The sequence below is a fragment of the Colossoma macropomum genome, unplaced genomic scaffold (genome assembly GCF_904425465.1).
Source record: "Colossoma macropomum unplaced genomic scaffold, Colossoma_macropomum, whole genome shotgun sequence".
NCBI lineage: Eukaryota > Metazoa > Chordata > Actinopteri > Characiformes > Serrasalmidae > Colossoma > Colossoma macropomum.
In genome coordinates, this window is record NW_023495922.1 from 1563704 (window position 1) to 1577500 (window position 13797).

General features: G+C 37.5%; 1 protein-coding gene across 2 annotated transcripts in view; it reads right to left on the reverse strand.

The window, feature by feature from the left end:
• Positions 1 to 1046: 1046 nt before the first annotated feature.
• The window catches only part of LOC118803522 (ribonuclease inhibitor-like), a 48904-nt gene continuing 36153 nt past the window's right edge, over positions 1047 to 13797 (reverse strand). The window contains exon 11 of one of the 2 annotated variants that reach the window (XM_036564013.1): positions 1047 to 1668. In XM_036564013.1, coding sequence (XP_036419906.1) covers positions 1139 to 1668 — 530 coding nt within the window. In that variant the 3' untranslated portion in view covers positions 1047 to 1138. The remainder of the gene's footprint in view (positions 1669 to 13797) is intronic. The other variant, XM_036564012.1, reaches the window with a different exon arrangement.

The window sequence follows — 13797 nt, forward strand, 5'->3', positions numbered from 1 at the left end:
ACTTTAAGCTCAGTTTGCTTCGTCTATTCAGGTGCAAATAAATCAGATGTGAGTTTATCAACACTTTATTTTATTTATGATCATTTAATCAGTTTAATCAGTTCTTTATCGATCTTCCACTGATCCTGTACGTCATCTCCATCTAAATCACCTCCAAACCAGAGAAACACAAACTGAACTGCTTTATAAATGAGACACAACACAGCACAGCCAATCAGAACAGACCTTATTTATATATATCAGTCTTAAAGGCACAGAAACAAATACAGACTATTTAATTATAAAGAAAAAAGATAAAAAAAAACGATCATGTGAAGATGAATAATTACTGTTTTATACATAAAACCACACAAACATTATAAGTGAAAAATACTAGAGTCGAATTCAGAAAAGAGTAATAAGGAGAGAGAGAGAGAGAGACTTGACTTGTAAACCCACTTTATGTAAACAACCCACTTTATTTAAACAATACTCTCTCCCTATCAGCTAACCCTGGCACCTGCAACCCTTGCAACTTAGACCTCAAGCTCTATAACAGAGGCTCAGTTGCAAGGCTATACAGCTGCCCAGACAGAGGACACCCCTGTTTAATTTCCCTTAGCATCTTAATCGGACAACTGAGTCCACCACTGACTTTAAGCATGACTGAGGCACCGGAATATAAAAGATGAACCCAGGATAAAAAGACTCTCCCCAACCCAAAACTTTGTAAAGTACTAAAAAGATAAGAATGGTCAACACTATCAAATGCTTTTTCTTGGTCTATGTACAGCAAACCCAAATCACATGAAGTCACACCACACAAATCAATAAGGAGAGATAGATAGATAGAGAGAGAGAGAGAGAGAGAGAGAGAGAGAGATAGATGGAGAGACAGAGAGAGACAAACAGACAGACAGAGAGAGAGAGAGAGACACAAATATAGAGATAGACAGAAAGAGTTCAGTTTTCTGTTTTTTAAGGCACTGCGTTCTGTGTGTGTGTATGCTAGTGTGTGTGTGTTTTCTCTGTGTGTATGTTTTGTGTGTGTGTGTGTGTGTTTTCTGTGTGTGTATGCTAGTGTGTGTGTGTGTGTGTGTGTGTGTTTTCTGTGTGTGTATGTTTTCTGTGTGTGTGTGTGTTTGCTCAGGAGGTTATTTTATTTTAAACACACTGAGGAGTAATAATCAGCATAAAACCCAGCGCAGAGCGGTTCAGTGAATGTGGTTTTGAATGTGTGTAGATGTGTCATTGTGTTTGTATCAGAGGAAACACTGTAGAAGGACAGAGAGCCTGCCAGACAGTCCACGTACACTCCTACTCTATCAGAGCTGGAGGGAGGAGCAGAGAGAATAGTTCTGTTCTTATTGTGACGGACAAAGTATCTCTTATTAGAGCAGCACAGAATCCAGGACTTTTCATTCCGTCCAAACAGACAGTCATCACTGCGTCCTTTCCTGCTGATTGATTTATATGTTACTGCTATATTAACATCTCCGCTCCACTCAGCCTCCCAGTAACAGCGTCCAGTCAGACTCTCTCTACACAGAACCTGATACCACTCATCAAATCTCTCTGGATGTTCAGGATATGATTGTAAAAATTCCACACGCTGCACCTTTCTGTTCCCCTCAGACAGACAGAGAGAACTGTGCGCTGTGTTTGGATCCAGAGTGACCTCACAGGAATCTGCACACAAGAAGAGACATTAGAGTGTATTTTTTTTTTTTGTGTGTGTGTGTGAATGTGTGTGTGACAGAGTTTGTCTGTTTGTGTTTTTGTGTTTGTGTGAGCGTGTTGGTTTTTGTAGTTTACAAGGACCTTTCAGCTGATTCGATTAGATTTGTGCTAGTTTTGTCGTTCTCTGTCGTTCATGGGGTTTAAACGCTTGAATGTGCGCCAGTTTATTCAATCTCTGATGTTTATGGGGTTTAAACACTGAACATGCGCCAGTTTATACGTTCTCTGTCGTTTATGGGGTTTAAACACTGAAGATGCGCCAGTTTATTCGTTCTCTGACGTTTATGGGGTTTAAACACTGAACATGCGCCAGTTTATACGTTCTCTGTCGTTTATGGGGTTTAAACACTGAATATGCGCCAGTTTATTCGTTCTCTGACGTTTATGGGGTTTAAACACTGAACATGCGCCAGTTTATACGTTCTCTGTCGTTTATGGGGTTTAAACACTGAATATGCGCCAGTTTATTCGTTCTCTGATGTCTATGGGGTTTAAACACTGAATATGCGCCAGTTTATTCATTCTCTGTCGTTTATGGGGTTTAAATGCCTGAACATGCGTCAGTTTATTCGTTCTCTGTTGTGTATGGGGTTTAAACGCTGAATATGTGCTAGTTTTGTCGTTCTTTTTTTACAGAGTTTAAATATCTGAATATGTCATTGTCTTAAAATAGCATTCATACCTATATATAACTCACTAAATCACTTCAGCGCCCAAATCACACTGTTAAAATGGCTTAAAATAATCCCAGGTAAGTTTGTACTGGTTATTAAAGCCCAGTTATTCTGTAGTTGCTGGTCATTAAGTCTGTTCTGGTCATCATGCCTTTTCTTTTCCTTCACTAACTATGCTACACTATTTATACAAGAGTAAAATATTTCATATAGGAAAAGAACAAAATAACACTTATCAGTGATTTTTTTTATAAAGAGTAGAGCCATCATGGAAAATGGCTGCTATGAAGCTGAGAAAGAGAACTTAATCCAGAAGAAGAGGCAGCAAATGTTACACCTGTTTATAAAGACAAAGATCTCTGTTCTCTGTTTTCTCTCGTAGACTGTGGAGTATTCAGCTGTGTCCATTCTGATAAGGGAGGTTTTCTTTTGGAACACAGAGGGAACAGTGAGTGTAGAAACAAGAAGGTGGCCTTAATGAAGTGGCTGGTCAGTGTAATATGTGAGGACATGCTGATGTGCTAATTTTTTAATTTGTTTTTCTTTTGTTTTTGTGGTTCTAGAACTGAAAGTTCTGTTATGTTTTATTTGTTTGTATATGTTTCAGTGTTGTTGCTGCTCTGGAAGACGACTCTCTCTGGAGACTTGATGAATGATGACCCTGTTAGCCCAAAATTAAAACAACACTAGTAGAGGGAAAACCCATCTGTGTTTATTTGCTATAAGGAGCATTAATATGGAGATATTACGGTATTTAAAGATGAACATTCATTGTGAATGAAAACAAGATTAACTGTGCAGATGTTTTCATTTATACTTATACTTATATGTTTATACTTCTGCATTGATTTTCATAATCATATATTTACAGAGAGCAAATGAAAAAGATGTACTACAACTACAAGAACAGTGGTCTAATGCAGCCAATCAGATCACGGTTGGAACCACATTTCTGAATTTTATTTCTGTTTCTGGAACATTGCTGAGACAGATGTTCTGGTCACAACTAACCCTCTGGTGACCAAGAAGGACCAGTTCCAGCCTGAGGAGCAGCACAAGAGGTCACAGTGAATGAAGTTCACTCACCGTTAAGTGTTCTATTAAAGGGCCCAAATCATGGAGAACTGAATGTTCTACACCCTTTTTAAATAAGAGCTGGATGTGGTGTTTGAACACTGTCAGAGTCGCTCCCAGAACATTCAGCCATTGGAAACTAAACTACAAAAACAGCCCTTTGTGAATTTGTTGTTCCTGTGATGTCATGAAAATGTACACATTTATACACATTCAGCCTACAGCAGTTTAGCCCCACCCACTCACACTGAAGTTATAAGAGTGTTTCAGCCTGGACTGTTTTTTGAATGAAGCACAATACAGTGCAGCCAATCAGAGCAGAGCTCATTTATATGAAGTTTAAAAGCACAGAAACAAAAACAGCCTGTTTATTTCAAAAGGATAAAAAAAAGTTGAAAAATGGTGATTGAAAAATGAATGATGACTGTTTTTGATACATAAAACACACAAACATTATAAGTGAAGCTCGGAAGAAAAATAAAAATTATCATTTAGATTATGGGCTCTTTAATGATTTAATCATTACAAAAGACTGCAGACAGTTCCTGTTCTCAGATGATGAAAATAATTTTTATTTTTGTTATTTTTGGACTATAGAATTTTAAACTATGATTCTCTGGATTTGAACAGATTCTCTGATTAAATCATGACATTTCTGCCAACAGAACTCTAAACACGAGTGAGTCCCTGCAACTGTTTCAAGTAGGAATAAATGCCCTGTGTGTGTTGGACCTGTTGCATCACATACCTGTTGCATGATATTTAAAACAGTAAATGATTAATAGCATGTCTTTATGAATATGCCTTTATTTCATATTAAGGTGGCCACTCTTATGTTTATCACATTGTGATATTTTTGATATGCCATTTTGAAAGTGATTGTTTTAGACTGTTTTGTAAAACTCTAAATTATTTAACCTGATTCCACACAATGGAGAATAAAGATAGTTTTGAAAAATGGGTTTGATTTGTTTTTGATGCTGATCAAAATCTTTAACAGTTCTGAATAAACACTGGACTACATGTGCTGCTGTCAGTCATCTCCTTAAGTGAAAGCTGCAGTTGAGGAGTGTTCCTTAAATTACTGTGTATTTCATTGGCAGCTGTGCTTTATTTGTTCTCTCTTGTAGTTGATCTTGTTTTTGAAACAAATCCTGCTCTGAAAACTTGAAAAGAATGACAGAGATCTGGTGTCATGGGTAAGAATATTTACAGTTTCCTTAATGAACTGTTACCATTTTATACTGAGTGTTGTGATCTTCTATGTTCCGATACTCAGATAGTGAAACAAACAGTTCAGTGGAGCTGCAATAGGATATGAAAACAAGGCCCAAATTAGTGAACAGAAAGTGAAAGCTGTCGGTTTAAGTTCACCAAATCTTGCTGTTCAGAGTTAGATCTAAAGCATGCAAGCAAAGACACTGGGAAACAGTGTCTGAAGGCCAGGGAAGGAGCTTGTTTGGGAGAAGAAGCTGACATTTTGTTATGAGGAGCAGTTGACAGCTGTAGAATTAGATGATGGATCAGATGATGAATGAGATGGTGAATCAGATGTAGAAGCAGATGATGAATCAGAGAATGAGAAGATATACTTTCAGGAAAAGTTCAGGTGAAGCCAGTCTCACAAATCAAACTGTCATAGGAAGCTGCAGCTTTAGGCTGTGGAGCAAATGACTTCTGTCCATCCAGATCAGTCACTGTAACACCTACAAGAAAAGAGCTCTTGGAGATCAGAGGTGCTGACAGTGAGACTGATTTTCAGGATGTATCAATGACAGCACAGGAGGAAACAATGGCTGTCGCTGAAAAATGTCTTCTGTAATTTCTTTTTCTGAAAGCAAGAAAAACTACTGTCACATTTGTGTGAAACCGCTGAAGTTTCAGAACCACTATTGTTCCCAAAGTACTCAAAAGGACATAAAAGACTGCTGGAAAAAAATTAGGAACAATTATTACTATCAGCAATAATTACTCTCAAATCATTGATCACACTGAGGCAAATCATGTGGTGGATCATTCTCAGCACTGCAGTAACACTGACGTGGTGGTGGTGTGTTAGTGTGTGTTGCGCTGGTCTGAGTGGATCAGACACAGCAGTGCTGCTGGAGTTTTAAACACCTCAGTGTCACTGCTGGACTGAGAATAGTCCACCAACCAAAAATATCCAGCCAACAGCGTCCTGTGGGCAGCGTCCCTTGACCACTGATGAAGGACTAGAGGATGACCATGTCATGCCTTCTGTAGCAGAGACCGACATCCCTCACTCCGTCCAGCACTCCAACTCCCAGAATTCACTGGGAGGTCACATGATCAGGAACTCTCAGCCATCCGCCTACCAACGTTCACACTCACCTGAGTATTGATTGCTTACACCTGTTTCAAGGACTATAAATGTTTGTCTACCACGTTTTGTCTTTGCGAAGTATTGTTACGTCCCTGTGCATTACCGAGCCTTGTTTTTGTGTATTGACTTTCCGGTTTTTGATATTCTGCCTGTTTTTGTGTTTACAACTTTTGCCTTACCCTTTTGGACGCTGTTTTGATTTCATGTGTACCGATCCTCGACTGCTTGTACTTCGATTAAGGATTCTCCCTACATTAAAAACGTTTTACTATAGCCTGCTCTGCGCTCGTCTGAACATTCATCAGCCGTTACAGACCAACACAAACTGTGCAGCAGCAGATGAGCTATCGTCTCTGACTTTACATCTACAAGGTGGACTGACAAAGTTGGAGTGTCTAATATAGTGGACAGTGAGTGGACACAGTGTTTAAAAACTCCAGCAGCACTGCTGTGTCTGATCCACTCAGACCAGCACAACACACGCTAACACACCACCACCACTTCAGTGTTACTGCAGTGCTGAGAATGATTCACCACCCAAATAGTACCTGCTCTGCGAGGGTCCATTGGGGTCCTGACCACTGAAGAACAGGGTAAAAGGGGGCTAACAAAGTATGCAGAGAAACAGATGGACTACAGTCTGTAACTGTAGAACTACAAAGTGCACCTATATAGTAAGTGGAGCTGATAAAATGGACAATCAGCATAGAAACAAGGATGATGTTATGGCTGATTGGTGTATGAAAACAATAAGTATCCTTTTCTAAGTTAACATGTTTTAAAAGACAGCACTGAAAAATGTTTGTTTATTTGAGCTCAAGCTGTTTCTGTCATCAGTTGGAGCTACTGAGTATTTAAAAAAAGGACAAAGTGTTAATCGCAATTATTTATGTGGAAATTGATCATCAGCTCAGTCATCATTTGATGATCGTGATAGAATCTCAAACATCTGTAATCACTTCTGTGATGGTGAAGCATTTTGCATTTACTAAATACAAACTTAGTCTGTTTTTCTTTGACAGTGTGCAATGAAAGTACTGCAGCAGAGACGGAAAACCCCAGGAAGAGGACAGGAACACTGTGGTCAAAGCAGGAATGAAGGCTGTGATGAAACACTTCAGGCCTCATATAACCAAAGGAAGACTGGCCACGATGACAGAATGTCAGCAGTGCATGGAGGCTGAGGATCCTGTGCTGGCAAGCAGCTCGAAATAACTTTATTTATTCATTCCTGATATACGGCTGTTTGCTTGTTGAACTTTTAAAACCAGAGTACATATGTGGCTTAAAATGTTGCAGAGATTTATTTTAAAGTGACGGAGCAAGTGTTTTTTTATTTTTTATTCAGCCAGGCGAGTTTGGGTCAGCACCAGTGAGAAGGATGGTGTTGGATCGCATGTGTCCTGCAGTGGATCAGTGGCGTCCTGAGGCGGTGACCTGAGATGAGCTTACAGCTAATGTTAGCAACCATGTAGACAAAAATAATAGTGTTTTATAGGCTGGATGAATATTCTGAATTTGATAAAAAAAACAGAAACAGCATGTTTATCTGATCATTCACAGTTTTATACTCAGACACAGCTGGATGGTTGGATGTGCAAAGCTTATTAATGTATCTGGACTCTATGGTCAGGTTATGTTCCTTGTGTATTTTTATGTTTTGTGCTGCCTTCTTTAAACTATAAAGGTGGGTTCATAATTAGAGACGCTGGTGTGATATTTCCACAGTTAGCAGAGCTGGACTAAGACTAGTTTACAAATTCTACGAGTAAATTTGGCCTTTTGATTTTAAAAGGATTTTTCAAAATGGTTTAGTAATTAAGATAAAGAAGGTTAATGTTGATTAACCAACAATAGAATGAGTTAAGAATAATGTTCAGAAAATCTGTTTGAGAAAGTGTCACCTTATTTTTATTTTATTTAATATCTTCTTCACTGATCTCTTTTAGGTCATGGTGTATTTGCAAAAATGAATATTGAGAAAGTAAGTTTTATTCTAGAATACAAAGGACAGCAAATCACAGGAGAAGATTCTGACTCTTTTGGTGAGCGAGATTTCAAACACAATAGGGAAACTGTTCAGCTCTCAGATTTATAATGTAGATTAATAAAGATTCTGTTCTTTGCTTTCACTGTGAGTGTAAAACTGAGACCATCTGTATATTTTATTTATGTTCTTTATATTTTTGTTACATTTTTAAAAGAAAATTTACTACTAATTCTTTTTTTAAACAGCATTGATGCCACTGATGATGAAGGGTCCTTTTTGGCACTTGGTCAACGACAGCGCTGATCCCAATTAAAAATAATGAATAAATTGTAGTAAATGGTAGAACACATCTGTGTTTGTTCACAGTAAAAGATAGTAAGAGAGATGAGAAAATAAATTATGATTATTGAGGAGATAACCTTAATGGTGCACCACTCTACTCAAGGTTAGAACATTATATAAATAATGTTAATAATTAAACATTATTACTGTCTAGTATCATTTAAAATTTTGTACCTTTGTATCCTGTTCCTAACAAACCAGTGCTCATTAGGACTGCACGGTGAAGTCAATGTTGTATTAGGGTTAGGGTTAGGGTTAGGGTAAAAATGTGTTTTGTTCATCAAAAGACAAAGTTACTGTAACATCATCCACTGAAAAGATCTCTGATCCATGTTCACAGGTAACAGCACAACAGAGCCAACTAGCAGTTCACCTAATAAGCAATAAGCTAATAGTTACTCATCCTGTTTAAACTGTTCTGTATGTCTGAATCAGTAGTAATTTATGTATGAGTAGGTGTGACAAATGTCTAGTTTATGAGAACATGATGGTTTATAAGAGCTGAATGTGGCACTGTTCAGACTTCATTTGTAGTCAGTCAGTGATCTGCTAGCTTAGCTGACCTTTTGCATGGTTGAATTTAAGACTTCTATTTCATATTTTTCACAAGACTAATGTTGATGTTCTCTATACATTGATTTTTTTCTTCTTTTTTCGCTCCAGATAAATGATGACGTGAATCAAACGAGAACTACATTTACTTGAAGAAACGTCACACATCATGACCATCTGGAGACCGACATTCTGGTACATAAATATTTGATCCTTTCAAGTCTATTCCTAATTAGATAAAGCTCAGTATTGTGTGTTGTGACCTATTGTGTACTTGACTGAGGCTGTTGTGAGGGATGTGTTTTTGTGTACATGACTTAAAGCTGCTTAATAAGAACAGGTTTGGTTTCTGAAGACTGTACTTCAGGATGCTTTGTTGACTTTTGCACCAATACAGTGACTATTACTCATAACGCTTTGAATATTGATTCAGATCCACATTCTGTCATGTGTCATTTATATTACAATTGTTGTAGACCCAACCCATGACTTAAGTAAGAGCAGTGTTTGTTTTGTGAGGGCTTAATGGGAGACTAGGAAAGGTATATCATGTTTCTCAGTACTTAAGAACTATCTCTGAATCAATTTTAGAGCTGTCTACCAAAGGATTAACATTTACAGTACGATATCCAAGAAATATGTGTTCATTGCACTTACACTTTGCTCTGTGTGTCACTGAAGTGTCATTTGTTAATAAGGTCTATTCAGGGTGCTACAATGAGATTATGGAAGGATTCATACTATATATTGATAGAGCTCAGTCTTTCTGTATGGTGATAGTGTCACTGTCTCTATACTGTAGAAGTGAACTCTATAATCAAATCAAACAACTGAAAACTTGAGTTCAGAAGGTGGATTTTACTGTGTGTCTAGGGTGATTGACGATGACGATAAAGCAGCTAAAAGACGAGTAGCCTGTTGCCCGTGATTAACTGAATCTTCTGCCCTAATTTGTGATGTAGTTTTACATTCAAAGCTACACTGGTAGCTACGGTGGTCAGTTTAAAACTGTGCTGCAGAGAATATAAAATCTTGAACATGTGCATGTTAAAACCGATTATATAAATGTATAAACACTATATCCTTACATTTATCTTTGCATTTGGAATTTAAAAAAAAATACAGCAAAAGGTTTCCACAGTAGTACAAGTTTTTTCTTCCTCTCACATATTAAATGATCAGTTCTGATTCACACCTTCCTATTTTTTCAGCAGTTTCAGAAATATTCAAGGCTGTTGAAGTTTTGTCTGGCCTGGACAAATCCTCAGTTTTTTATGGACCACTTGCACCGATTAGATGGACTTAGATGTAAAAGTAAGTTAGGCTGCATGTTCCACTTTACAATTCTTGTGTGCCTGAAAAGCCATTCCCTGCCCTTAAGGGTTTATATATACCCCGTTTGATAGAGTCATGAATTCAAGCCCCTTAGATTGTCTTCATTATTTTTTTTCTCTTTTAGTCTGTTCTGGTATCTGGAACAAAGTTTGTCTGGTCAAAACCGATTAGAATCATGGGTAGGTGTAATTTAATTCTAAGTTCAGCTTCAAATTCACAAAACAAAGCTTGAAATCAAATCTCTATATTGTTCTTAGGAAGACCACACCAGACAAAACCACTCAGGACCCAAGGAAAGAGAACTCTGTGGACTTGTTTAATTGCTCTTCAAACAGCGTTTCTAAAAAGATGAATTGTGAGGCAACATGTACAGAATTAAAAACAACACAAGGTTATGCAAGCAACAAAAGTTCCTGTTTTGGCTGCAAAAAGCCACAGTCGCTTTGCTAAAGTTGCTAAAGTCTTTTCCCTTCCTGAAGGTTCGGAAAAATGAAAAATAATGCTTGAAAAGCTTAGAAAGAAGGGTAATTATCAACATAATAGCGCTGTTATATCATAGGGATTGGGATCTTTAAAGTGAAACAAAAGTCCTGAACCAAGAGTGATTCAGCTAAATATGAGTTCTGTATATATTGTAGTGGCAAGTTTCAGGAAGGATATTTGGAGGCACGTGAGGAGATGTCGTTACAGGCCTGATTCAGATGAAGAGGCAAATCCTTGGGTTAGCATGCTTTTCATTGATGCAAAACATATCAGAGGGAGTTTTGAGAATGTTGAGAAACATGAATCAGGATGAGGTCACAGCAGTTCAGAGAAATGGCTACTGCATTTTACAGTTGGCCCAGTCCTTGTTTAGCAAACATGGCCATGATACTTCTAACCATGAATATGTCAGACAAAAACTCTGGGAACACTAGTCATTATGCTTCACAACAAAGTGTCAAATCATAACTTGCACTAAATCTTGGTCACTCCTTGCACAAAGTGATATAGTTCACTGTAGAGCACTGACGTCAGGTGATGATGAGCTGAAGAAATGAGCCAAAGCATTCAAGAAGCTTCTTGAATCAAAATGGGCTGAAAACATTTCTGCTTGTGCCCTGACAACTTTAAAGGAAAGACGAATAAACCCTCAACAAGGATGTGCAGAAGCTCTGCCAGCATTTTAGCAGAATTGAGTTGAGAGGCAAACAAGGATGCAGGGTAACTGTTCTCCGTACCCCAGCTACGGTGCTCACAATGATTGTTGAAAAAAGCCAGGACTGTCATGTTCCTAGAGAAAATATTTTCCTTTCCGGGATTCCCAAATGCTTCAGTCATTATAGGGGACAAGACTTCGGCATGTTGCTCGTGACCGTGGTGCAAAAATCCCAAACATCTTAGCTCAATTCAACTGAAAATCCCCCCTCACACACATACTTTACACTCACACACATACACACATACACTCCTCTTTTGATGCTTTATTTGCACTGTCTGGAACATTGCTGCTGTTTTCACTTTGTTTACTCTAAATCTGTGTATATCCTACCTCAGGAACTGCTGTGCTCCGGTATGTTATAATCTGACTGCATTTACTCACAGATCACAATGTTAAATAATCCTTGCATCTTATTCTCACTACCTCATGTTCAGAAATGAGTGCTGTGTCAGGGCTGCACTGTCCTGTCTGCTTACTGTGTCTATCTGTTTTATTTATCGTATTTATTTTATTGTTTCTAGTTTAATGTTTTGCACACTTACGTCTGCACGTTTGCACTTTCTGTACTGTCTATTTCGTCCCATGTTGCACCTTGTTGTTCCTGGAGGAACGTAATTTCACTCCACTGTATACTTGTACACAGATGGAATGACAATAAAAGCCTCTTGACTTGACTTGAACTGAGGAAACAAGTGGCTACAGTTTCACAGGTCCTGAATTTAAAGAACTGTGAACTTGACCAGCGGGTTGACTTCACAGATCATGGTATCAGGATTCACAGATAATATTACCACCTGCCAGGATCGACAGTGCAAGTGGCCAAGATTTCTAAACTGTTGATTGCCATGGAAAAGGGCAGCTACCAAAACTCAGGGGGAAGTCTCTGGATGAAATTTCAGCTATTTAATTTTTTAGTGTCTTTTGATGTACTCATCTGGTTTTGTGAAAACTGAAAAAGCAGATGGTGTAGCTTTCATGACGACCTGTTCCTGTAAATGTTTGTTGCATTAGTTAAGCACCATGACAGAAAGAGCTGAGTGAAGTAATAGACAAATAATGCACTTTTATCAATGAGGATATTTCCCATTCAATGTTTTTTATATTTGGATTCTTCTACACATTTTTTACAAACAAGTCCCTGAGATGTGTATTTAAACACCAAGTGTGCTTATATTTAGTGGCAGTTGTTGGTCACTTTGTTCTACTACTTATTTTAGGTGAAATTAATGTACCATGCATTTATGAAATTAGCATTAGCATTGCCATAAACCTGAAATCTTCACTAGAAGGTAAGACTGATCAGACTGAAAAGTTTGCATCATGTACCCAAATTACATTGACTGTAATTTGATCAGAGTATATTATTAAATGACAATTTTATTATAACAGATTCGTTAGAATTATGTTTTGATTACTCAGTTTTCACCATGAAATGTGTGTTTCATTGTTTTATGCAATTTCCCACATTTCTGAACTTGTCCACACAGCAGAGAGCGTTTGTTTATTTTAGTGATGGAATAACTGAAGCTGTGGGATAATGTTACTTGGTTTATGTGTTGAACCAGCTTTCAAACAAGAAATGGATATTACAGGTGTTTGTTGATTCTAAATATGTTTTGGCTTTCTCATTGGTGCACGGTGTACTTGAGACCACAGTAACATGGAAGAAGGTGGTTTGGAAGTCATGGACAACAAATTAACTGAATTTAAAAAAAAAATAGTTTCAGTGTGTTCAGTGTTTGAGAGTGACCTCATTTATAAATTTTACAGAAGTATAAGTGAACTGTTTAATGTTTAATTGTTACAGAAGTGAACTGATCGATGTTTAATCGTTACAGAAGTGAACTGTTTGATGTTTAATCGTTACAGAAGTGAGAACTGTTTAATGTTTAATCATTTCAGAAGTGCAAACTGTTTAATGTTTAATTGTTACAGAAGTGAACTGTTTCATGTTTAACCGTTACAGAAGTGAACTGTTTCATGTTTAACCGTTACAGAAGTGAACTGTTTCATGTTTAATCGTTACAGAAGTGCGAACTGTTTCATGTTTAATCGTTACAGAAGCGTGGACTGTTTAATGTTTAATCGGTACAGAAATGCGAACTGTTTAATGTTTATTTGTTACAGAAGTGCAAACTGTTTCATGTTTAATCGATACAGAAGTGCAAACTGTTTTATGTTTAATCGCTACAGAAGTGCGAACTGTTTAATGTTTAATCGCTACAAAAGTGCAAATGGTTTCATGTTTAATCGGTACAGAAATGCGAACTGTTTAATGTCTAATCGTTACAGAAGTGCGAACTGTTTAATGTTTAATTGTTACAGAAGTGCGAACTGTTTAATGTTTAATCGGTACAGAAGCGTGGACTGTTTAATGTTTAATCGGTACAGAAATGCGAACTGTTTAATGTTTAAGCGTTACAGAAGTGCAAACTGTTTAATGTTTACTCGTTACAGAAATGCGAACTGTTTGTTTAATTGTTACAGAAGTGCGAACTGTTTTATGTTTAATCGTTACAGAAATGTGAACTGTTTAATGTTTATTTGTTACAGAAGTGCGAACTGT